Source organism: Melanerpes formicivorus, unplaced genomic scaffold, assembly GCF_026170545.1.
Source record: "Melanerpes formicivorus ecotype bairdi unplaced genomic scaffold, bMelFor1.0.p_v2 SCAF_76, whole genome shotgun sequence".
Taxonomy (NCBI): Eukaryota; Metazoa; Chordata; class Aves; order Piciformes; family Picidae; genus Melanerpes; species Melanerpes formicivorus.
In genome coordinates this window covers 2,594,555-2,620,770 of record NW_027142428.1, presented here as the reverse complement: position 1 = coordinate 2,620,770, position 26,216 = coordinate 2,594,555, and the positions used below count along the sequence as shown (strand labels likewise).

The window sequence follows — 26,216 nt, the reverse complement described above, 5'->3', positions numbered from 1 at the left end:
GGTCCAAATGTTTAGAGCTAAAGTGGTTACAGGCTTTTCTGAGGGAGTATTTAAGCTCCATCTGTCAAACCACTTGCTTAGATGAAATCTACGGGCTCTGCCAGCAGTACATTAAATTACTGTTTTCTTGTCTTTAATTTAGTTGCAGGCATTGTTTTCATGTTGCCCTGAGAGCATAATTAATCTGTGGCAAATTCATGCCTGCAAAATTATAGATACTAGGCTTTTAAAAAAACACCAAACACCACCATACACCACAGGGTGAAAAAATGCAAGGCAATGCTGAGGAGAGCCACGTCCAGAAGGCTGCTGGCAAAGCTGTTGGAATGCCTTAGGGTCCTGATCTTTCCAGCAAGGCATATGAGGGACTTGAAACTTGCCTCAGCTTCACTTTAATTGTGCACAGCCCCCCTGCCCACACACTTGCACGTTAAAAAGGTAATAAAATAATCATAATAAATAGTCAGAGCTCTTTCTCAGCATCTAAACAGCAACTCTGAGGAATGTTTGGTATTGCAGTTTTCCAGGAGGCCTCTATGTCACTCCCTGACACTCGCATTCCATACTTCAAGTGCATAATACAGATGCAAGTCTGATTAATTAAGGGCTTCAGAGAGTGTTGTTTTTTTCCATTCACAGGAGAAAAAGCAGTGCAGAAACAAAGTGACATCTGCTGCAGGACAAAGACCACTCCAGTTTCTTCAGTTGCTTTGAAGAAGGTGAGCCTACAGCCTGTGTTTCGCAGGGGAGAGGTATGAGTAAGGCTGTGGCTGAAGCAATGTCACGTCTAGGACATGATAAGCACTGCTCACATGCCTGTCACTCAAATCCCCACACTGGTTTGACTTTTCTGCTCCCTGCATTTCTGGCAAAGCAAATATTTCTGTTGACTGAATATAGATCTAGTACAAAGAAATGGAGAACAAAGCTGAGCGGGAGCCAGCAATGGGCACTTGCAGCCCAGGCGGCCAGTTGCATCCTGGGCTGCATCAAAAGAAGGGTGACCAGTAGGATGAGAGAGGTCATTCTGTCCCTCTACTCTGCTCTGGTGAGACCTCTAATCTAGAGTACTGTGGAGTCCTCTACACAAGAAGGACACAGACCTGAAAGAGGGGGTCTAGAGGAGGCCACAAAAAATGACCAGAGGCCTGGAGCATCTTTTCCTACGTGCTCAGGCTGGGAGAGTTAGGGTTATGTAGCCTGGAGGAGAAAAGGCTCCAGGGAGACTTTAGAGCAGCCTTCCAGTACCTGAAGGGGGCTACAGAAGAGCTGGGGAGGGACTGTATAGAAGGACTTGTAGTGACAGGATGAGGGGCAATGGGGCCTGAAACTGGAGCAGGGTAGATTTAGGTTGGACATTAGGAGAAAGTTCTTCCCAGTGAGGGTGGTGAAATACTGGAACAGGTTGCCCAGAGGTGTGGTGGAGGCTCCATCCCTGGTGATATGCAAGGGCAAACTTGATGGGGCCCTGAGCAACCTGCTAGTTGGAGGTGTCCCTGCTGACTGCAAGGGGGAATTGGACAAGATGATCTTCAAGGGTCCCTTCCAACCCACTGCATTCTATGGTGCCAGAGGTTTGTGTGTGGGATAATCCTTACTGGAGCAAGCGGCCTGAAATTGTGCCAAGGGATGTTTAAGTTGGAGATCAGGAAAAATTTCTTTGCTGCAAGAATGGTCAGGTGTTGGAACAGCTGTCTGCAATGCCCTGCTCTAGGGAGCAAGGCACTCAGCAGGGTGTTTCATGTGGTGCTTGGGCAGAGTGCTTGGCTCCACTGCCTTCCCTTGATGACTTCAGTGAGGCCCCACTTCTACTGGTGGAAACAGCAAGCTAATGCCACCGTGGGTTGAACTCCCAGCATGAAATGCAGGAGCTGTAGTTTGAACAGGTTAATGTGTTCTAGCAGGGGAAAAGCTGGAAGTATTTTTAGCATGGCCTGAGTGTTTGTCTTCAGTGCTGTGGCCTTTTTTGGAGTCTGGAACTCTGGAAACAAATACAATCACCCTTTGCAATGGTGCTACACCACCTATTCTTTTATTGTTTGCCATAAAGAAGACTGTGAGTTGTACTTCCAAAGACATGAAAGGAGAAACATAGATCAGCTACTTTTGACACAGCTTTGCTCCTTCACACCACCAGACAGTTCACTTACCGTTTCCCTAACTCCTGCCCCTGCCCCTCAGCCTTTCCCAACTACCTGCTTAGCCCTGAAGACATCTCAGTGGAGAAAACACTTCTCTTCATTTTGAGATTCAATCCCAAACTGCTGCTGAAGGCATTGCTGGCTCTCCTGTCTGAAACTGCCTCCGTGTGCAGCACAAGGGATCAAACAACACACCTGCAAACTGCCCTCTGGTCCTGCCCCTCAGAGGGATTCCCAAGGGATGTGGGGAACAAACACCTGATGACAGTAGGTTTGTTTTTATCACTTCCCCAGGTGTGTTATCCTGCTCCACCAAGCTGTGCTGGGAGCAGTTCCCAGTGGTCAGTTAGGTATAAAGGAGGAGATGGAGCACAAGCACAAATGTAACAACCAGAACCAACACAAGGCAAGTCTGAGGGCTCAGAGAAGTCACAGGGAGTGCAGGAGGGACTCTACCCCTTCTCCTATTTTCTATCCCATTTCTACCCACCTCCTCTTCCCCTCTGCATGCAAGGCAGCTGTGATGAGCAGATACCTGATCATCCATGCTGCACACAGCTGCAGTCACCGTGCTCAGGGACTGGCAGTATCCAAGCCACACATACAAGTCACCCAGGGAAATAAGATTCTGGAAAGGATTAATGGTGAGAGAGGCTCCTGCGGCTGCAAAAAGTTTGGTCATTGCTCCCAGTTCAAGGGAGAGGAGAACAAGTGTTTTGTTTGTCCTGGTTCTTCTCTTCCTCCTCTTCAGAGATTGCCATTACCACTGCTTCTGGAGCCAGGGAGGAGATGGGGTAGGGGGCTGCACTCGGTGACTCAGATTCATCTCTCAGGCAACAGGACGAAGAAAATGGCCTTGAGGAAGTGACCAAAGCTGCAGACAGCAGCCACCAGCCAGTGAGAACGAAGGCCAGGGTCAGTATTCACCACACATTTTGTGATGTCTGCCTAAGGAGGAGGGAACAGATATCATCAGAGAGAGACATCCAGAACCATTTCAGCCGCTGCAGACCCTCCCAGTCCCGTGATGCATGCCAGCCACCCCTGCTGCCATACCATCAATCACAAGAGCTTGCTCACACCTCACACACTGCAAGATAATAAACCAGCCTCAAAGAGCTCTGTGAAAGAGATTCACAGAATGGTTTGGGTTGGAAGGGGCCTTGAAGATCACCTAGTTCCAACCCCCCTGCCATGGGCAGGGAGACCTCCCACTAGGTGAGGTTGCTCAAGGCCCTCTCCAACCTGGCCTTGAAGACCTCCATGGGCCATACCCACAGTCTCAGAGCAGGCCAGGGACAGAGCCACAAACCTTCCCATTCTTGCTGGGTCTTAGGAGTGTCATTCAAAGCATCAGTGCACTAAAGTTTGAGCTGCAGCAGAAATGATTCAAGGAGCATCATCAGGGTCAGGCACAAACTAACAGCTATTAATGTCCCTTTAAAATTCTTTATGGAAGCAAGTCATGTTAATGTGCTAAGCTGTGACCTGGGGAACTGGGGGACAGATGAAAGGGGAATTCAGTTAGCAGGCTTGATGGTTTTCAGCACTTAGAGAACAGCTGCCCAAGAGAATGACTCCTATTTACAGCCTCCTGCTGTGACTGGCTGGCAGCTCCAGGGATGTTCAGATCTGGAACAGAAAAGGCCTTGGCAGGTCAGGATGGAATTAGTCTGGCACAGATATACAGGAAGATGAAGGCCAGAATAGCTGATCACAGAATGCCAGGCTGGATGGGACCCCAAGGATCATCTGGTCCAACCTTTCTAGGTGATAGCCTAGCTGAAATGAGCTGGCCCAGTGGCTGTCTGTCCTTGTGGAGAAACATTTTCTGCTGGACTCCAAAGGGAATCCCCCCAGCAGTAGCTTGTCCCCATCATCCCTGGTCATTTCCATGGGACTCCTTGTGAAAAGGGAGTCTCCATCCTCTTGGTAGCCACCCTTTACACACTGGTCCATGGGAATAAGGCCTCCTCTGAGCCTTCTTTACTCAAGGCTGCACAAACCCAGCTCTCTCAACCTTTCCTCATGTTATTGAGGACGGGACCACAAGGCAGTAATGGAGACATATGGAGCCTAGCACAGGTCTAAGTAGGACAGCAGTGGCCACAGTGCTGTGAGAGATAATAAAGCTGCAGTGGGGGCACTCTCACTTTCATTAACCAGGATGTTTTCTGGACTGCACATGTGGAAGCCATACTTGATCTCTTACCCAGCCTCCTCTCCTTTTCAGCCACGGCACCAAGGTCTTGTGGACAAACTCCCCCAGGCAGTCTACGATGGTGTGAACCATGGCTGGCTGGGCATGCCGCACGCAGTCGACTGCCAGGCCAGCTGCCACGGCGTAGAGAGACACCACCTTGCCCCACGTTATGCCTGTGAAAAGAAGAAAGCTCCTTCAGATCCACACACACAGAGTGCAGCCTTCACTGCTCCAAGGAAATGGCTGTCCTTGGTTGCACATGCTCATGCTGCACATGCCCAGCTGCATTCAGGTGCAGCCACAGTGCTGCATGGTTTCACCTAGGTGGAAAAGGGATCCTAAAGAACCAGGACTGGAGAAAGTTCTTCACAGCATGGTGGGGGTTGTCACTAGCACAGCTTTCAAACACCCTTAAGACAAAACATACTTTTATTCTAATCCTGGTGGACAGCATGATGACCATGAGCCAGCAATGTGCCCTTGTGGCCAAGACGACTAACGGTGTCCTGGGGTTAGTAGGTTCAGAGAGGTTCTCCTTCCACTTTACTTTGCCCTGGTGAGGCTGCATCTGGAATATTGTGTCCAGTTCTGGGCCCCTCTGTTCAAAAAGGACCTCAGGGAACTGCTTGAAACAGTCCAAAGCAGAGCCACAAAGAAGCTGAAGGGAGTGGAACATCTCCCTGCTGAGGAAAGGCTGAGGGAGCTGGGGCTCTTTAGCTTGGAGGAGACTGAGGGGTGACCTCATTCATGTGTATAAAGATGTGAAGGGTGGTGTTGGGAGATGGAGCCAGGCTCTGCTCAGTGATGTCCAGCAATAGGAAAAGGGCAAGAGGGGCAAACTGGAGCAGAGGAGGTTCCACATGAACATAAGGAGAAACTTTTTCACTGCAAGAGTGGCAGAGCACTGAACAGGCTGTCCAGAGAGGCTGTGGAGTCGTCTTCCTTAGAGACTTTTAAGACCCACCTGGATGCATTCCTGTGTAGCCTACTCTAGATGATCCTGCTCTAGCAGGAGTGTTGGACTTGATCTTTCGAGGTCTCTTCCAACCCCCAACATTCTGTGACTCAGTGAGTCTGATTCCAGTGTGACATAAAACACATCTTCAGTCAGTTCCACCATCACACAAGAGCAAAAAAGGCAAGCAAAGACCTAGGGCCAAGAGAGTTGTTTGGCATCCTCCTTGATGTAAGGAGAATGGCTCAGCCTCCATATGAAAACTAGGTAGCTGTAAGAGTTTTGCCCCTCTGCCTTCACTACTTAATTTGCATAGCCTATTCCCCTGCAGACAGTGCAGGAAGTGTCACTTGAGTTATCTAATCTCCCAGCAAACAGCCTTCCTGCTAGGCTGACCTGCCCAGAACCAGTGCCCCAAGGAAGCTGTCCCAGCAGCAGTCATCTTCCTGCCAATGTGATAAGTGGAGCTCAGTTCTGGGTACCAGCCAATCTCCTTGAGTGTCCCCCACACTTTGCCAACACTGGGGTGTAATTGCACCATGCTTAAACGTTGCAGCCCAGTGGTGCCTCATCAGGCCTTTATCAGGACATCCAGGCCAGGGTCAAGGTGGCACTAGCTTGATGTATCACTCAGCATAAGCTGGATTTGCATCTGGCCCCTGCACATGAGCAGGGAAGACATACTGTCCTGCCTCAGATTCCTCCAAAGTCCTGGCTGCCATCCATGCTGGGCAAGGCAGGCACTCACTGCCAAAGGAGACAATCTATTCACAGCTTCCCACTGTGCAGACTTGTGTGCACAGGAGCTAACAACAAGAACAAATGGAAAACTGGTCCAGAAAGGAGTGATCAAACCAGAGAAAGCTCTGAAACTTCTCTTCACAGCGATGGAACACAGGGAGACAGGGGGAAAAAAAGCTGCTTGGAAGGCATGTTATAAAAATAAGAAATACAAGTTGCAGACTCAAGGCCAGACACAGAGCTGAAGGTATGTAAATACTGGTGAGCCCAGGGGAATTAGCAGGAGAGGACCATTCTTGAAAGTGTTCCTGTTGCAGCTCAGCTTGCCTGCCCCAAGGGAGAGCTCAAGAAGCCGCAAGACACAACTGTGCAGTCTCCAAGCACCACACTATCCAAAGCTACTCAAATAAACTTCCCTCTGCTCCACTCAGCAGCGAAGCCCAAGTTGCAAATCAGACCTCAGAGAAACATGATCAAGTGCTACTTTTCAACAGCTGGAAAAATACAGCCAGACACAATACACTTTCCTCTGCTGGAGAGAAAGAAGCCAAAATGGACATGCACAGGGCAGGAAGCTCAACTCATGCATTTCTAACAGCATTTGTTCCTCCAGAGGGAAGTATTTTCTCCTGAGAGCCCATTAACCATGCATGCCTGTTGGACAAGGCTCACTTCAGCCCAGGCACTTCTGATTAACAACTGATGAGCACCCAAACCAACACACACCCAGGCTGAAGACTTTTACAGGGCCCTCACACCTAGCAGCTTTTACCAACTGGAAGAAACTGCTTCTTTTAGCAAAGGAAAATGCATCTCCCTTTCCTGCTTCTGTTTTTCCAGCAAGTGTCTCCTTCCTTCTGGTATTTAAACATCTAATGTACATCCCAGCTCACCCAGGCCCAATCCAAAGCCTGTTTAAAGGCAGTGGGAAGTCTCCTGCTGACTGCAGAACAGCTTTAGACCACACATGAGAACCAGTGGTATTGTCACAGGGGTGATGCTTTGCAACATCTGTCAGCAGCCAAAGCAGGTCAGGGCTCTGCATTGTCAGTCTCCACACAGATGGGAGAATAGAACAGAATAGAATAGACCAGACCAAGTTGGAAGAGCCCTTCAAGATCATCGTGTCCAACCTATCATCCAACACCACCCAACCAACTAAACCATGGCACCAAGCACCCTGTCAAGTCTCCTCCTGAACACCTCCAGAGATGATGACTCCACCACCTCCCCGGGCAGTCCATTCCAATGGGCAATCACTCTCTCTGTGTAAAAATTCCTCCTGACCTCCAGCCTGAACCTCCCCTGGCGCAGCCTGAGACTGTGTCCTCTTGTTCTGGTACTGGCTGCCTGGGAGAAGAGACCAACCTCTGCCTGTCTACAACCCCCCTTCAGGTAGTTGTAGACAGCAATGAGGTCACCCCTGAGGCTCCTCTTCTCCAGGCTAAGCAACCCCAGCTCCCTCAGCCTCTCCTCATAGGGCTTGTGTTGTCACTCCAGGTAACCAACAAGTTGCATGGAAAGAGGGAAGGAAAAGACAGCTTGAGCCTTATCATGCTTGTGAGACCTGCTCACTTTCTGTCTATGTTCTCAGCTGCTGATCTTGCTGTAACTGGGATTCAAGCTGCCCTTGCTACAGCAGAGTAAAGCTAAACTTGGGGTAACTGGAATAAACAATGCTCTAAAGCTGCATATGGCACAACATGCCCATGCTGTGGGACCAACAAGGATGCCAGGTGTCCTCAGTCTTGCCTTCTTCACAGGTCCACCTAGGACTTGTGCTTAGTCAGGACTTGTACACAGCATGGACAGGAAAAAGGGAGCACAACCAGAGCTACAGTATGAAGACTCAAAACCACACCAGATGTGGAAGAAGACCATGCAAAAGATTAAGGAGCAAACCTCTTCAGCAAGATAGGGTCAAAATCCCCCAATCTGTTGCTGGAAAGGCTTTGTGAGTGACTAATGAAGCTCCCAGTCTGTCCAGGCACTGCAGTGTCAGGCTGTAGCTGTTTTCTTAATAAACTGGACAGTGAAATAGTGGCTGAGGTGCTTTAGCTGTTGGTAATTGGCATGGAAGCTCAGCCTGCTCTTGAGCCTCTGGTTTCCTTTGCTCAGGAAGGGCCTCTTTCCTCTGAACTATGAGAAAAAAATTAGGAGTGAATGTTTGGCTGCCACAGCCAACTCTGATTTGCTGGATTTTGTGTTAAATGTTGAGTCTTGAGACTGCAGTTGGGGTCCAAGAATGCTTAAAAAAAGAGAGAAAAAAATTCACCAAACTTCTCCCTGTCTGCCACTCAGCAGCCTCATAGCAAAGGAAATGACAGTAATGACTTAATAAAAGCAATTAAATACACAAGCCCCAGCTTCATGCCCACAGGTTGTCTTGTTAGTCACTCTGAGGCAGAGGTAAGAAAGAACTATAACTGGAGCATAAAGAGCACCAGGAAGGTTTGGATCCACTCCCTGTGCAGCCAGCCAGCTGCCAGCCATTTATGCAGCACAGTGTCCCCAGATGCAGGGCAGCACTAGCAAGAGAGCTTGAGCCTGGGCTACTACCAAGTTTCCAAGGTCTCTAGCATTGCCAGCCTCAAACAGCTGAGTCCAGATCCACATTCTTACTGCCTTGAAAACCTCAAGTTTAGGACAAACTTATGATTTCTAGCTTTACTTTCAAGAAAACCACTTTAACCCTTCCCTATTTTTCACTTGCCTCCCAAGCTGAGAGGTGAAAGAACAGCAAAGAAATACATCTCAATGTGTCAATCAATACACATTGGTGAGAGCAGGGCTCACAGAAGCCAGCAGGGCTTTCTCCCCAGCATCAGCTGAGGCTGCTCAGCCTGGAAAAGGCTTCAGAGAGACCTTCCAGTACCTGAAGAAGGCTGAAGGAGAGCTGGGGAGGAACTGTTTCCAAGAACAAGGGGCAATGGTTTGTAACTAAAGAAGAGCAGATTCAGATTGGCCATTAGGAAGTTCTTTACTACGAGGGTGGTGGAACACTGGAACAGGCTGCCCAGAGGGGTGGTGGAGGCCCCATCCCAGGAGACATCCAAGGTCAGGCTTGCTGGGGCTTTAAGCAACCTGATCAAATTGGGGATGTTCCTGCTCACTGCAGGGGTGGTAGGACTAGATGACCTCTAGAAGTTCCTTCCAACCCAGCCATGAGTCCATGATCATGTTTATGCAGCACAGCAGCATGCAGAGTCTGCTCCACCTGCAGCCAGGCTTAATCCCCCATGCCACTTGAACTTTGGAGGTGGGCCAGTTCTGATGTAGTCAGCTGTAGTTGTCTAAGAAGATAACCTACTTATCTGCAATGTAAATACCTGGGCCTGCAAATTTGACCTTCATTTTTCTGTAAGCAAGTAAAGCTCAGCACTAAGGGACCAGGCAGGGCATCTGCACTTTGAACGCATTCAGACATTCCTGCAATACTTGCCCAGCTCTTGCTTTCTGAGCCCATATGGCCTCCCAAACCAGCCCAGGGCAAAGGCAATCTGCATTCCAGATATGCTCTGAAAGGATGCCAAGGACTGCAGTGCTAGATACAGAATCCACTTCCATCCATTTCCCTGATCTGGGAAGTAAATCTGCTCGACCTGCCAGGAGGCCTTCTTGAGCAGTCCCTGAGAGATCTGTTTTGTCATCTGATTTTGGAGAGGATCTCTGATTTCCACCACAATACACTTCAGATCAGAAGCACAGGATATCAGCAGAGGTCTTCTCCAGGATGCAGTAGTTCCTGTGGTGCTCATACACACACAAAAAAGCATAGCTGATGGTAAAGATAGACATGTTCTGAGTGAGGAAGCCTATCTGAAACTGCAGCAGAAACCTGGACTCCCATCCTGTAGTACCTAGTCCCAAAGCAGCAAGGATCAGTGCCTCCTGTGACACTTCCCACATCAATGGCACTGGATCCAGTGCTTTCACACTTCTGTGTACTGCTAGGCAAGTAGCTTTGGGTTTTTCTTGTTGCATTTTTGGTTGGTTGGGGGATTTTGTTGGTTTACTTTGTTTCCAGTCTGCAACATCTACTCCCTTCTATGGACAACGCAACAAGGCACTGCAGAAATCCTATAACTGTGTCAGGGCTTGCCTGACCTAAATCTCTCTGTAAAAGATTGCTCTTCCCTTAGGTCCCCAGACTGCATTCCCAAGAAGAGACACTTTCCAGGGAAGGCTGAGGTTCCCTAGCAGGAATACAGCACAGGGTTTGTCTTTTTTTTTTGACAGTCATCTGTGGGACCAAAGAAACAGAAGAACATAGACATGTAAGCACCTATTGAGAAAGCTCAAAGCACCTGCTCACCCAGAACACCTTAGCCTTGAGGGCTGAGACTTTCCTGAGTATGTGAAAGTAGAAGCAGCAGCTGGAAGCAGCAGGCTCCATTGCAGTTCTGGCTGTCACTGTGGGAAAGGAAGCCAGGAAGAGAACTCCCTTGTGATGAGTTGGTTCTGGCTCCTAGCATCGGCAGCGTGAGCTGGAGCAAGGGAGACTCCCACGTAATGAACCTTCTCCAGTTGCCAACGATGAGCAAAAGGGCTTGAAATGTGTGACTTCCCTGTGCAACGAGGTAGGTAACACCACCTCCTAACAAGGAGCGGCAGCGGATGCCTTCTAGAATGAGCAATACCTTGGCCAGGAGGCTACGATGCAGCAGGGCATTTCCCTGCCGGAAGAGCGGAGCAGAGAGGAGCTCTCATGCTTTTATTAAAGCGCAGCACACAACCCACTGCCCAGGGCCTTGCAGAAACCAGGGCCCCCCTTGCAGGCCATCTCAGAAACATGCCTTCTCCGAGAGAAGCGGCTCCGTCCCCCGCCCAGCCCCGCCCGCAGGCCTGTCGGGACGCGGTACCTGCGGAGAAGATCTGCGCGGCCACGGCCAGGAAGGCGTCGGTCACCACCGTCTCCGAGTGCAGGGAGATGTTCAGCTGCCGAGCCACGTTCCGGTACACGTTGGGGCGAATGTACTCCAGCTCATCCCCTGGAGACAGACGGGCAGGAGTCAGCATGCTGCAGCACACCAACTCCTGCTCTCACCACCTAGGAATTAGCGCTGGAGCCACCCCACGGATCCCTTCAGCAAAGAGACCTAATCCCAGCTCCACCTTGTTTCAAATATGCAGCAGGCGGCTCAGGTTGAGTTGGATGCGACCCCCCTGCCGCCTGCATCCTGCTTTCTGAACACCCCCTAAGCCTGGGGCTTCTAAAGGGAGTGGGGACAGGCACACTGCATGGCCCTGCACCAGTGGTGTGGCTGCAGTCAACCCTCATAGGAACTCTTCACAGACTGCATCAGGCTGGATGGGGCCCTCAGAGGTCATCTTGTCCAACCCCCCTGCAGTCAGCAGGGACATCTCCAGCTAGATGCCACATTGGGTCTGAGCTTGGCTGTCTCCAGGGATAGGGCCTCAACCACACCCCTGGACAACCTGTTCCAGTATTTCACCACCCTCATTGTGAAGAACTTCCTCCTAATGTCCAACACAAGTTTTCCCTGCTCCAGTTTCAAACCATTGCCTTTCATCTTACAAGCCCTTCTAAACAGCCTCTCTTCAGCTTTCCTGCGGGTCCCCTTCAGATACTGAAATGTAGCTCTAAGGTCTCCCTGGAACCTTCTCTTCTCCAGGCTGAATAGCCGCAGCTCTCAGCCCGCCCCCACAGGGGAGTTGCTCCAGTTCTCTGGTCATTTGTGTGGCCTCCTCTGGACCTGCTTCAGCATGTTTATGTGCTTCTTGTGTTGAGGGCTCTAGAATGGAAGACAGTGTATTCCAGAGTGTCACCAAAGCAGAGCAGAGTGGCAGAACCACCTCTCTTGACCTGCTGGTCACTCTTCTTTTGATACAACCCAGTATGTTCCCAGGTTGGATGTCTGCCTTCTGACAGGCCTCAGAGAAGTAAAGCCATCTCACTTCTCTTCACTGAGAAGGAGGGGGTGTACTTCTAGAGCAGCTTTTGAGAGATACACCCTTTTTCAACACCCCATCAGACTTGTACAAAAGCCTTCAATATGAAAGCAACTGGAGAATGCTGGAGGCTGATGAAAGCCAAGGATCCTCCACAAGCTCCACAACATTAATTGAGTGAAGAGACCATCAGCTCAGCTACTGTACACTCACAGAGGCACTGAGCACTGGAGTTCTTTCTCTCCTCTGAATGGTTAAAGAGATGTTCATTTGCCTGGCTGACTTCTCAGCAACAAGGTTCCCAACACACAGAGAGAGCTGTGCTTGAACCTCCAGGTTATGTTCTCCCGAGCTGGGAAAGGGCTGAAGGTGTTAGGCTAACATGAAGACCAAGGTGGAAAGAACAAGGGCAAGCAGAGAATCTCCTCCCACAGGTTTGTTTGATGGAGCTTGGGCTTGCTTTAATCTGTAGGAAAGCAAACCATTTTTTGAGCTGCAGAATTAATAAAGCCCAGGTTTCTCTCTTCACAGACACTTAATGAGGGTTGCACAGCTGCAGAAGCATTGATAGATGCAAACATTGCATGGGATCAGGGTTCTCTGTGCATGGAGAATCCTATTTGGTTTAGGGTTAGAAGGACACTCTGTGTCCTCCTCCTACCCAAGAGTGCTCTGGAGCACCTAGGGGAAAAGTAGAGCAGTCACCACAGCTTCACACTCCACTGCAAGACCCAGATGACTTGCTTTAAGCAGAAGGCAACTGATCCTCCCAAAAATTTCATTTAGATGGGGGCTGAAAAGGAAGAGAGCTTCAGCTAGGAGCTTGATATAGAGTCATTAGCTACTTGGACTGAATTCACAGAATGGTAGGAGTTGGAAGGGATCTCTGAAGGTCATCTAGTCCAACCTCCCAGCTAGAGCAGGCTCACCCAGTCAGGCACACAGGAACACATCCAAGCAGGTTTGGAATGCCTTCAGAGAAGAAGACTCCACAACCTCTGTGGGCAGCCTGGTCCAGTGCTCTCCCACTCTCAGAGGGGAAAAGTTTTTCCTTATGTTTATGTGGCACCTCTTGTGTTCCAGTATGTGTCCATTGCCCCTTGTCCTGTCACTGGACACCACTGAGAAGAGTGTGGATCCATTCTCCTGACACTGACTCTTTACAGATCAGCATGAATGAGATCTCTCCTGAGTCTCCTCTTCTCCAGGCTAAACAGACCCCAGTTCATTGAATTGGTCACTGGCACTCAGCACAGCATGGGCAAAACCCAGCCCTGCAGAATTCCACAGACCTCCTCAGGCCCTTTGTCTCTGCAGGACTGCACCATGCCGTCTGATGGCGAGAGGAAACTCTGCTAACATATGGTCAGCCCTGATAAGAGGAAACATTACTTGCACTGCTCAACAGCTGGTTTCTCCTCAGAGGGAGCACACAGGCTTCCTTGTAAATGCAAGGAAATGGGGATAGCCCTGCCTGTGGTTAGCTGAAAGGGAAGCATGGAATGGTAAGGATCAGACCTTGGTAAAGGGCCAACATTACAGCTTTTAACAAGGAGCCCGAAGGCCCCAGATGAGATCAGTTTTTGGTTGGAGGCACACATGCTGCTGAAGCAGGCCCTGCCCTGCAGCAATGCACAGGGCAGACAAAAGCAGGCAGGGTAAGAAAAGCACTGGCAAGCAGTCCCAGGCTTGGGGAGACTCTGCCTTGGCAGCCCCAGGACCAACTCCAGCAGCACGTTACACTGGTGGCAGTTTTTGGTGTCCATGTGCAGATTCCCAGCTGGGTACTGTGCAGCACCTGGAGCAATTTCTGTGCCTCTTCCTCCTCACTAATTGTGGGGTACCAGTGCAGGGCAGCAGTGACAGCTCCCACATACAGAAGCTCCATGCTGAGGGGAAAGAGCACTTGCCTGGGTCTTGGCCACAGGAAAGACAAGTCCAGGTAAAACAGACCTCTGACACATGTGGCAGGTTGCTTGGCAGGGGGAAGGGGGGTGTGTGTTGTCTTATTTGGCAATATCATTAGTTTTTGTCATCTCTGACTTGTTAATTGCACTAAGTAGCTTTTAAACCTCACTGGCCTCATGGGCTCTTGCTCTTCATGATTTCAACTGCATCACCTGTGCCCAGCAGCTCTGCAGGCCCACCAGCCAACTCTCTCTGTGCCTGAGGGCCAGGGGATACTCCAGTTCCACCTCTCCACAGGCTTCTCAGTGCTATCACAGAGACAAAAGTGCTCTGGCTTGTTGCACTGCTTAGCAAGCAGCTAAGGACTACCATGCTCAGCAGGTGGCTGGACACCACTCTGCCTTGTATTTGCTATAGCAGCAAAGGGGAAAAGAAGGAGACAGGCCATGTGGCAGCTGGCATTTCTGAACACACAAGACAGAAACAATTCTTCATCCTGCTAAGGAGGACTGCTGACCCTTCTTGTTGTGTGGGTACCACATGGTGCTCTCTGAACATTTGCTCAGGAGGCACCACATTCCTGGGACTATCAGACAAATCTTTCCATCTGGACACAAGCAAGTGACAGGAGAATCATCCAAAAGAAGCCTTCAGATCCAGTCTGCCACCTGCTTGCCCTTTTGCATTCTCCTACCACCTACAGAAGATCTGGCTGAAAGCACATGAATCTCAACCCCCAGCCTAGGCAGAGATGAAATAGAGGACAAAGCAGCAGCAAAATCGCCAGAAGGAAACAAAACCCAAAGACCAAAAATCTCCTGGAAACAAAACCAGAGGTAAAGTCAGCATAGGAAAGAAGAAGTGTAAAAGAATTAATAAAATCATCAGCTATGCCTTAAAAAGAAATAAAGAGGAGAGAGTGGGGAGACCAGGCTGGTCCTAAGTAGCAGCCTGCAGGTCAAACCTTCAAATAACTCTCCCTGCAGCCCCAGCAGCCACCTGGCCATGACAGGGGCTGGCTAATTTGGGCACTGAATGGCAGTGTATGCCAGCTGACATCAGCCAACACCTGCATGTTCCAACACAAAGCAAGGAAATTCATGGCATGGTGAAGGATTAAAGCAGACAAAGGAAAATGTGTGTCAAAACCCTGCCACTGAAAAGCAGTTTCTATGAAATCTCCAACACATATAGATTCATGGAATGGTTTGAGTTGGATGAGAGCTTGAGGACCTTGAAGATCATCGAGTTCCAACCTCCATGATATAGGCAGGGACACCTTCCACTAGACCAGGTTGCTCAAGGCCTCATCCAATCTGGCCTTGAACACCTCCAGGGAGGGGGCATCCACACCCTCCGTGGGTAGCCTGTTGCAGTGTCTCATAACCTTCACTGTAAAGAATTTCTTCCTAATTTCCAGCCTAAATCTCCCTTTTTCCAGCTCAAAGCCATTCCCTCTCATCCTGTCACTACAGGCCCTTGGAAAAAGTCCCTCCCCAGCTCTCCTCTATCCCGCTTCAGGTACTGGAAGGCTACTTTACGGTCTCCCTGGAGCCTTCTCTTCTCCAGGCTGACAGCCCAAACTCTCCCAGCCTGTCCCCATAAGGGAGGTTCTGCAGCCTTCTGATCATCTTTTTGGCCTCCTCTGGACCCACTCCTGCAGTTCCATGTCCTTCTTGTGCCTGGGAACACCGGAACTGGATGCAGTGCTCCAGGTGGGGTCTCACCAGAGCAGAGGTAGAATCCCCTCCCCGTGCTGCTGGCTTTTTGATGCAGCCCAGCACACAGCTGCCTTCTGGGCAGCCAGTGCCCATTGCTGGTTCTTGTTGAGTTTTTCCATCAGCTGACACCCCCAAGTCCTTCTTTTAGGAGCAGCACTCTGAGGCACTGAGGGAATGCAAGCAAAGGAGCTAAAGAAACTAAAATCTAAATGGCCAAAGAAGGGAAGCCTCTGTATCATCACTTGAAAAGCATCTCAGCACTCATCAGTACCAGAAACCTTTGGCTGGTCTGAAGTGCTCCGTGCAGTTTCAGCTCCCCCCCTTCCCTGCAGGGACTCACCTAGGCGCAGCAGGATGGTGGACACCTCGGCCAGCTTACCGCCGGGCACTGGGGCACTGTGCTCAGGTTTGCTCCAGCTGACACCTGCTCGGATTAGCCTGGAATTTATGTAGTCTCTGCAGAGAGCCTTGGCTTGGGACACAAGCTCCTTGTCAGTGGGAGACCTGTCAAAAACCTCCATCACCTCTGCAGCAAAGACTGAGGAACGGCGTAGCACTTCCATCCTCGGCTGGTGAAGCCAGCCCTCAGCACGCAGCTGCCGCAAGGCTGACCTGATGCGTCAGAGGAGAACCTGCAGGAGCTGCTCAGTTATCCTCCGCTCCCTTAGGTAGTCACAGCTCCCAGCAGCTAGTCTCAAAAGGCCAGTTTTTCATTTTACCTGCTGAATAAAAGTGCCTGTAAGTCCTCTAGCACTGCAAAGGTAGACTTCAGAAACCCAAGCACTACACCTTACACCTAAAGCCAGTGGCATCCTATTTGCAGAGCATCTGCCTCAGTGCATCTTACAGACGAGGGGCGAAGTCTTCTGCCTTTCACTTGCTCTCACTTTCTCTGGCAATATGAGCGGGAGGGCTGCAGTTTTGAACTACCAAGGTGTTCCCCCTTTTCTAGCTCAGATTTGGCAGTCCCAGAATTATCCTTCAGAGAGCCTAGCTGGTCAGAATGTGAAAACAATTCATAGACTGTTTAGACAATCTCAGCTTCTTTCAATTAAGCTGGAAAACCCCCTTGAATCTCAAATCCCAGCTACAGGAACCTCAGCCAGGGGATATTTGTGTATAAATGGCATCACTGCAAGAGCAAAAGTATGGAAGAATTGGAAATGCCTCGATGGAGACAGTTTACCACATTCTCAGCTCAGGTTTTGGTTCTGTCACTCTTCTCTCCCTCTTACCCACCCCACCAAAGCAACACACACATGAACTCTCAAAAAATCTTCAGCAATAGCAGAAACAGCAAAAGAGAGAAGCAGATTTAAAAACCATTTTCAGGTGTGGATGCTCCAAGAGAGCATTCAAAACTTCTTCAGAAGCACCTGAGCTAATTTGTTGATCTGACTCTTTAACCCATGGCTGCTCTGGAGTCAGAGTCAGACCAAGCTTTCTTCAGATGTTAGTAAATGCATTTTTTTCCCCCTAGTCCTCTGTTCCAGACATACTCACAAGAAAGATTCTCAACCCAAATAAAGCCAGACACTTCGTTTGTCCCAAGGAAAAATACATTTACCTCTATCATTGCACTTTTTCCTCCCTCAGAAATTTCTTTTTGGGGTTGGTTTCATGCTTCTTTAGAAGACCCGCATCAATGAACACCTGGTTTAGGATCCACGGGATGCTGTCACCACAGCTGGAGAGCAGCAGACTTCTCTGCAGTGCTCACGCCAGGTCCTCCTTCCTCATCCCTGTCAGCCTGGCATCCCGGCTGCTCCCCACCGGGGCTTTCTCTGCTGCTTTTAAGGGACTAAGGCGGCAGAGGAAAGCTTCTCGCTTTAGCCTTGTAAGGAAGATGAAATAACCGGGAGGAGGGGTTGCTATGCTCAGAGAGCAACGCTTTCTCCTCCCCTTTCTCCTCTCTTAAGGAGGCTCCCGCTTGTTCCCCTGCAGCCCTTCCAGGCTTGGTTCATGGGCTTGTCCTCGGGGTGAGACTTGGAGCAGAATTCCTGGGTCAGGTTCCCCGTGCAACAGACAGCGGTGAGTGCCCTGCGGGAATGGGAATAGCTCCTGGGGAATCCCACGGTGGTTCCCAAAGAGCTGAGGCAGGCCAAGTCACCTTTAGACTTGGGGAACTGCAGGCTGTCATGCTTCAACTAGTGGGCTAGGCATTGTGGCTGAGCATGAGCCAGTGTCTGCCCAGGTGGCCAAGAAAGCAAACAGCATCCTGGTCTGGATCAGCAGTAGTGTGACCAGCAGGACCAGGACAGGGATTGTCCCCCTGGACTCAGAACTGGTGAGGCTGCACCTTGAGTACTGGGTTCAGTTTTGGGCCCCTCACTGCAGGAAGGACACTGAGGGCAACCAAGCTGGTGAAGGGTCTGGAGAATAGGTCTGGTGAGGAGCAGCTGAGGGAACTGGGTTTGTCCAGTCTGCAGAAAAGGAGGCTGAGGAGAGACCTCCTGGTTCTCCACAAGTCCCTGAAAGGAGGCTGGATTGAGGTGAGTGTTGGTCTCTTCTCCCAAGTAACAAGTGATAGAATGAGAGGGAATGGCCTCAAGCTGCACCAGAGGAGGTCTAGGCTGGGTATTAGAAGGAACTTTTTCACTGAAAGGGTTGTCAGACATTGGAACAGACTGCCCAGGGAGGTGGTTGAGACAACATTCCTAGCTGTGTTGCTTGGGGATATGGCTTAGTGCAGAACTTAGTAGATTAGGGTTAATGGTTGGAAAGGATGATCTAGAAGGTCTTTTCCAACCTAAGTAAGTCTATGATTCTGTACCAGTTGAATCCAAAACAATGGAGGTGATTACCAAAGAAAGCTACCTCTTGGGGCTGAAGCAAGCAGTGCTTGTGTTCCCCCAAACAAGCAGACTTGTTAAAAACTAAGGAAAGGGGTTAAAAGTGGATTTGCTGATAAGAATGAAGTATTTTGCAGCAATGTGTCCCTTTCATCTCAATGTTTTAAGAAATCTAATGCATGAAGTTTAAGGAAGACATCTCAATCAGTACCAATACACATTGCTGAAGGGGGACTATAAGAAAACTAGGCAGGGACTTTTTACAAGGGCTTGTAGGGACAGGACAAGGGACAATGGCTTTGAGCTGGAAGAGGGGAGATTTACTCTGGAGATTAGGAAGAAATTCTTGACAGTGAGGGTGGTGAGACACTGGAACAGGTTGCCCTGGGAGGTTGTGGATGTCTCCTCCCTGGAAGTGTTCATGGCCAGGTTGCACAGGCCTTGAGCAACCTGATCTAGTGGAATGTGTCCCTGCTCATGCCAGGGAGGTTAGAACTAGATGATCTTTAAGGTCCCTCTCAACCCAAACCATATCTATCAACTTCTCATTGTAGCCTTATCATATTGATGCCACAACTCTCAACTTCCTTCCCTGTGTGTGGGTGATACCATTGCAGCCTGACAGACCACATACAATGTTGGCTCTTTGTGTTATGATTCCAAACAAAAGACATTTTAGAAATAGCATTTCCCTGCAGGTACAAAAATTCTACCTCCCCAGACACTAATCCTCAATAAATAACAATCTTGTAGATCAATGACTGGGTACATGGCATATTCAAAATACAGCCTTTCCAAAAGGAAGAGAAGCAAGAATGGGGGCTGGACCTGATTATCTTCAGAAGTGCCTCCCAAGCCCTGCCATTCTGTGATTCTGTGAAGAAGGAACTGTTTTAATCTACTGTTTGTCACCTCTGACAAAAGACAGAGGCAAATACACCTCTCCAAGGTCTTCTGGAATGTGTCCAGAGAAGGGCAACAAAGCTGGTGAGGAGTTTGGAGCACAAGCCCTATGAGGAGAGGCTGAGGGAGCTGGGGTTGCTTAACCTGGAGAAGAGGAGGCTCAGGGGTGACTTTATTGCTGTCTGCAACTACCTGAATGGAGGTTGTAGACAGGTGGGGGTTGGTCTCTTCTCCCAGGCAACCAGCACCAGAACACAGGACACAGTCTCAAGCTGCACCAGGGGAGGTTCAGGCTGGATGTTAGGAAGAAGTTCTTCACAGAAAGAGAGATTGGCCATTGGAATGGGCTGCCCAGGGAGGAGTCACCATCCCTGGAGGTGTTTAGGAAGAGACTGGATGGGGTGCTTGGCGCCATGGTTTGGTTGATTGGTGTTGGGTGATAGGTTGGACTCAATGATCTCAGAGGTCTTTTCCAACCTGGTTAATTCTACTCTATTCTATTCTATTCTATTCTATTCTATTCTATTCTATTCTATTCTATTCTATTCATCAGGAAAAAAAAACACCACCCCAAACCAACAAAAAAAACCCACTCCAAGCAAAACCTGCACCACTGCCAGTCTCAAAACTAAGGCGTAAAAAGGAACAAAGGAACTGCAGGAGAAAGCTTTATATGATATATCAAATACTCTGGCCAGCATCCAACACACAGCTCACTCACAGGCTTAAAACAGAGTGCATTTTGTGGTCTGCCATTAACTGGCTTGCAGGAGACTGCATTGAAAGGGGCCACAGGAAAGCTGCTTCTCCACGTGGTGACAGATCCTCCCTCTGACCTGGGAAAAGAGCAGGAGAGGTGTATGCATGCAGCAGCAGTCGGCTGGTGACCCCAACTTAGCTTGCTATGATTATAAGATGATAATAGTGACTGTGCATCTCCAGCACCAGGAGTATTTGCTCAAAGATTCTCTCAGAGCTGTGTTTTTATCCACTAGCCTTCCTCAAATACAAATATATTTGCTAGAGAAGCTGAAATCAAGACTCTAGAGGACCCATGCTACTGCCCACCCCTAGCCCACCTCTTCTATGCAGAGTTCACCTGATGGTCTCTTGGAAAATCAGATTTTTGCCTTTGCAGCCCTGATGTCTGAAACAAATCATTACAAATTATGCCTCAGCTTCCAGCAGCAGGTGATAGCTTAGTCCTATTTAAACTGTCTCTGTTCAGTAGGGCTCTGAAACAAAGATGAAAGCTTAAATACCAGCATTGCTTACCTAATGACAACATTTCCCAGAACCCTGGCAAATATGCAAGTGCCACAGTGCCTCCCAGCTCCCTGTGGGTGCCAAACCCATCCCACGTGTTCCCTGCCCGACTGTCACAGCATGCAGCACCCCCTCAACTTCCACCCTGCAGCAGAGACACAAAGCCTAGGAACACCAAGGCTGTGCACAAAACCCCAGTCTTTGTATGAAAACCCCAACAGTGCATGGTAGGCTGCCTATGGGATTTGCACACTACCAACACAGCGTGACACTGAAAGAGCTGTCAGTAAAAACAGATGAAAGCACAGGCTAGAGTGCTCAGCTAGCCACAAAAGAACAGTGTTCCAATCCAGGAAGCTGCCGGCATAATCTGAGCCCCTTTTCCCACAGTATGTTTAGGCTACAGCACTCAGAGGCTGGATCCATACTGGAAAAACCCTTGTGGCAAAGGAATGGTCAGGAAAAGGTGCAGAACCTGCTTGTATCACCCAAAGCCCCTCTTCCCAGAGCAGCTGTTACTGTCATGACAGTATTTTGTCTCAAGCAACAGGATCCACATCACAGCTCCGGCCTATCTCAGATGGGGTGAGCAAAACAGCTTGGAGCATTCATTTAGGAAAAAAGGGGACCACAGAGATGTGACTTACACTTTATGTCAAGTGGAAACTACAGCAGTGATAGTCTAAGTGTGCACAGCTCAGTATTAAATAGTTTAACCACTGGAGAACAAAGTCTCAAAACAAGTGTGACCAGCAGGACAATGGAGATGATTTTACCCCTCTGCTCTGCTCTGGTGAACTGCATCCAGTCCTGGTGCCCTCAGGCACAAGAAGGACATGGAACTGCTGGAGACGGTCCAGAGAAGGCCACAAAGATGATCATAGGGTTAGGAAACCTCCCCTATGGGGACAGGCTGGGAGAGCTGGGGTTGTTCAGCTTGGACAAGGCTTCAGGGCACCCTTCCAGTACCTGAAGGAGGCTACAGAAGAGCTGGGGAGGGACTTTTTACAAGGGCTTGCAGTGACAGACAAGGGGCAATGGCTTTGAGCTGGAAAAGGGGAGATTTACTCTGGAGATTAGGATGAAATTCTTTCAGTGAGCATGGTGAGACACTGGAACAGGTTGCCCAGGGAGGCTGTAGATGCCCCCTCCCTGGCAAGGGAGGCCAGGTTGGACGAGGCCTTGAGCAACCTGGTCTAGTGGAAGGTGTCCCTGCCCATGGCAGGTGGGTTGGAAATAGATGATCTTTAAGGTCCCTTCCATTCTATCATTCTGTGAATCTATAGAAGGGCCTTTTAGCAGTGGAATCACAGAGTCACAGAGTGTTAGGGGTTGAAAAGGACCTCCAGAGATTATTGAGTTCAACCCCTGTGCCAAAACAGGATCACCTAGGGCAGGTCACACAGGAATGCATCCAGGTGGGTTTTGAAGGTCTCCAGAGAAGAGACTCCAAAACATCTCTGGGCAGCCTGCTCCAGTGCTCTGTCTCTCCTGAATTGGGGAGCCTAAAACTGGAAGGAAAATAGCAAGCTAATTGTGAGCACACAAAGCTTATACAGGAGTCTGCATGGTGTGGTTTCCTGCAATAGCACAAGAAGAAAGCCAGGAGCTCATTTCCAGCCTTGTGTTCACACAGCCTGGTTTTTCTCAGAGGTGGTGTTTTGTTCCACCTCACAGTGCCAATCCCAGCCACTTCACACAGCCTACACCAATTCCAGCAGAAACTGTGCACTGGAACACGTTGATCCAATGTTCTAAACACCTGCAGAGCAAGGGCTCCAAGAAGCTGAGAGATGCCAACTTAGTCAGAGGGACTGGGAAAGAACTCCATTAGCCCCCACTTGCTACAAGAGGTTTCCCTTCAGAGAGAAGATGCTCTGGCAAAGCCTTAAGAATGTAACCAGACCAAAACCTTCCACCAAACCACCCTGAACCTTCTTCTGCATCATCTCACCCAGTTTTAACATACTATCTACTCCCTGTGTCCTCTTCCTGTCTGTTTTGTTGTTTGGTTTTGGTTGGGGGGGGAGGTTCAGCAATACTTCAGTTCTGTGTTTCTCAAGTTACCACTGTGAGAACACCAGGAGTGTCAGGCTTTAGCTTGCAAAGCCATGCAGGAGGCACAGGGAGGCTGTAAGAAATACTTCCTTTTAAACAGAGAGATTCTGCCAGCTGCAACAGGAAAACAGTACATAGAAGATGCCCCCTCCCTGGAGGTGTTCAAGGCCAGGCTGATTGAGGCCTTGAGCAATTTGTCTAGTGGGAGGTGTCCCTGCCCAGTGCCAGGGTGGGTGGAACTAGATGATCTTTAAGGCCCCTTCCAGTCCAAACCATTCTATGAATATATGAATCTGTGTGTAGCAGCTGAATGGGACTCAAGCAAAACACAGAGGCTTTTTGAACCTTTCTCTCATATCTGAAGGTCTTGATTCAAAGCCTCCTGAAATCCAAGCTGTTGTATTACTTGCATGATGGGAACACCCCAGAGCACCTTTCCTGGGGCAGGATTTTGCAGTGCAAACTGTCACATGCCAAACCAAAAAGGATTTGCCACAGTGAACTTATCTTCTGCAGCTGTTTTCTGTCATGAAGATAGAGATCTAGAGGTTTAAACACATCAACTGTAGCAGCCAGTCTGTTACAAAAGCTTCTGACATAGATTATCACAAAATCATAGTGTGGCTTGGGTTGGAAGGCACTGTAAAGATTATCTAGTTCCAACCCCCATGCCATGGGCAGGGACACCTTCCAGTAGGCCAGCTTGCTCCTCCCTGGAGGTGTTCAAGGCCAGGATGGACAAGGCCTTGAGCCACTTGGTCTAGTGGAAGGTGTCCTTGCCCATGGCAGGGAGGTTGGAACTGGATAATCTTCAAAGTCCTCAAGGTCCCTTCAAATCCAAACTATTCTGTGAGTCCATTAATCTACGTGGTCTGGAAGGAGGAATAAGATGAATTCAGCTTCAACTCTGCTGCAGTCTCCATGCGAGCAGGGACTTCATGAAGAGCTTAACATCATAGGGTGGATTTCTACAGTACCAAATGACTCTGGAACAGATTGCCCAGGGAGGTTGTGGATGTTTCCTCCATGGAGGTGTTCAAGGCCAGGCTGGATGAATCCTTGAGCAACCTAGTCTAGTGGAAGGTGTCCCTGCCCATGACAGCAGGGGTGGAACTAGATGATCTTTAAGGTCCCTTCCAACCCTGACTATTCTATGAATCTATGAATCATCAAGTCCAAATATTATCTAACTCTTCCAAGGCTGGTGTTCAACCATGTCCCTTGGCACCACATCTTTGCTTCTTTGAAACACCTCCAGGGATGGGCATTCTACCACCTCCCTGGGCAGCCTGTTCCAGGGTTTGAGAACTCTTCCAGTGAAGAAGTTTCATCTAATGTCCAACCTAAACCCACCCTGGTGCAACTTGAGGCCTTTTCCTCTCATCCTATCAGCTGTTATTAGGAAGGAGAGACCTCCCCCCCACCTTGCTACAACCTCCTTTCAGGGAGTTGTAGAAGGTGAGAAGGTTTCTCCTCAGTCTCCCTTTTTTGCAGACTAAAGTCACTGTAAGCTGCCATAGAATCACAGAACTTTTTACAGTTAGAAGAGGTCTTGAAGATCACTGAGTCCAACCTTCAACCCAGCACCACCGTGGCCACTAAACCATGTCCTGAAGTGCCATGTCCACATGTGCACACTTTACTCTCTGCTGGTTTACCCTCACTGTACCTGAATTGCCAGATTTACCCAGGGCAGACACGAGAAGCTGAGCTGAACGTGGTCTGGGCCATGCAGCCGGAAATCTCACTCCCAGGATAGAGACGTAGCCACCAGCCCCCTGCTCCCCAGCCAGTCACTGCCTTCTCTGCAAGGCAGATGCCTGCTGTGAGGCTGTGCCACCACCGAGTTGCTGTCTTTGAGCAGCGGTTCGTGCTCCGGCAGGAAGGGCTGCGCGGGGCAGGCAGCGTCACCCACCCCGGAGAGGGAAGGGGGGACAGAGGGATCGGGGTTCGGCAGCAGCGGGTTCTGCAATGTGCCACCTTCCTGCCAGGACCCCGGGGATGCGATACGGTGCTTCCACCTGGTGGCACAGACAAAGAGCAGAGGAGGTTTGTTCTGTTATGATTTGGAATCACAGTTTCAGTTGGAAAAGACCTTCAATTCTGCCAAGGCTGGTGCTAAACCATGCCCCTCACCACCACACCTCTGCCTCGCCTCTCTGAAACACCTCCGGGGACAGGAATTCAATCACCTCCCCGGGCAGCAGTTCCAGTGTTTGAGAACCATTTCAGTGAAGAAGTTCCTTTTATTCTCCAATCTCAACCTCCCCTGGTGCAGAATCACAGAATCACCAAGGTTGGAAGAGACCTCAAAGATCACCAAGTCCAACCTGTCACCACAGACCTCAGGACTAAACCATGGCACCAAGTGCCACATCCAATCCCCTCTTGAACACCTCCAGGGATGGTGACTCCACCACCTCCCTGGGCAGCACATTCCAATGGCTAACGACTCTCTCTTTGAAGAACTTTCTCCTCACCTCAAGCCTAAATTTCCCCTGGCACAGCTCGAGACTGTGTCCTCTTGTTCTGGTGCTGCAACCTGAGGCCATTTCCTCTTGTCCTATCACTTATTATTAGGGAAGAGACCAACCCCCACCTCACTCCAGCCTCCTTTCAGGGAGCTGCAGAGGGCAGTGAAGTCTCCCCTCAGCCTCCTTTTCTCCAGACTGAACAACCCCAGTTCCCTCAGCTGCTCCTCACCAGACCTGCTCTCTAGACCCTTCGCCAGCTTCATTGCCCTGCTCTGGAGAAAGCAGGCTGGAAAGCCTGCAGTAGGCTGAGCAAGTCTCAGGATTCAGGCCACAGCACCAGGCTCATGTCCTCATCTCAAGCACCAACTAGTTGTCACATACCCCTGGGACATCTCACAGCAGATCATCTCACCCCATCCCATCCCACCCCTTAAAGATCACCTAGTTCCAATCCCCTTCCATGAGCATGGACACCTTCCACTAGACCAGGTTTCCCAAGACCTGTCCAGCCTGGTCTTGAACACTTCCAGGGAGGAGACATCCACAACTTTCCTGGGCAACCTGTTCCAGTGTCTCACCACCCTCACTGTCAAGAATTTCTTCCTAATCTCCACTAATTCCCCACTTCCAACTCAAAGCCATTGTCCCTTGTCCTATCACTACAAGCCCTTGTAAGAAGTCCCTCCCCAGTGTTTTTTATAGGTCCCTTTCAGGTACTGGGTTGTTGAGCAGCAGATCATTGATAAAGACATTAAACAGCACAGTACTGAGCCCCGCGGAACACCATTCGTGACCGGCTGCCAACGGGGTTGAACTCCATTCACCGTCACTCTTCGGGCCCAGCCATCAGACAGTTCTTGAAGGCAGCCCCGCAGCTCACCTCGCCCGGTTCCCTTCGGCCCGGCTCGGCTCGGCTCGGCTCGGCTCGGCTCGGCCCGGCTCGGCCCGGCTCGGCTCGGCTCGGCTCGGCTCGGCTCGGCTCGGCTCGGCTCGGCTCGGCTCGGCTCGGCTCCGCCCAGCCCCAGCACAGTGGGAGGGGCCGGCCCGCCGCAGCTCCGCCCGCCGCAGGGGCCCCTGGGCTGGGCAGTCCCCAGTCCCCGAGCTCAGGGACTGCTGGTCCCAGCGGCCCCCGCACCGGCGC

The 26,216-nt window shown here is 50.0% G+C and overlaps 1 protein-coding gene across 4 annotated transcripts; it reads right to left on the bottom strand.

Moving 5' to 3' along the window:
- Positions 1-1,995: 1,995 nt before the first annotated feature.
- Positions 1,996-26,039, bottom strand: BOK (BCL2 family apoptosis regulator BOK). Of its 4 annotated transcripts, none has more exons than XM_068163953.1 (5): positions 25,956-26,039; positions 15,923-16,304; positions 10,903-11,031; positions 4,354-4,517; positions 1,996-3,089 (listed from the first exon to the last, which is right to left on the bottom strand). In XM_068163953.1, exons 2-5 carry the CDS (start codon positions 16,143-16,145, stop codon positions 2,964-2,966), a joined length of 642 nt encoding a protein of 213 aa, XP_068020054.1. In that variant the 5' UTR covers positions 16,146-16,304; positions 25,956-26,039; the 3' UTR covers positions 1,996-2,963. The 4 variants fall into 4 exon arrangements, with proteins under 4 accessions (XP_068020054.1, XP_068020052.1, XP_068020053.1 ...); XM_068163951.1 differs by lacking the exon at positions 25,956-26,039 and adding an exon at positions 17,150-17,410; XM_068163952.1 differs by lacking the exon at positions 25,956-26,039 and adding an exon at positions 17,150-17,410 and having other exon boundaries at positions 15,923-16,301.
- Between the last annotated feature and the right edge of the window lie 177 nt (positions 26,040-26,216).

Excerpts from the sequence above, each read along its gene's own strand:
- BOK (XM_068163953.1), bottom strand. The coding sequence starts at position 16,145 with ATGGAAGTGCTACGCCGTTCCTCAGTCTTTGCTGCAGAGGTGATGGAG. Across the intron at positions 4,518-10,902 it reads CGCGCAGATCTTCTCCGCAG|GCATAACGTGGGGCAAGGTG; the intron begins GTACCGCGTCCC and ends TTCTTTTCACAG. Across the intron at positions 3,090-4,353 it reads TGAAAAGGAGAGGAGGCTGG|GCAGACATCACAAAATGTGT; the intron begins GTAAGAGATCAA and ends CCTCCTCCTTAG.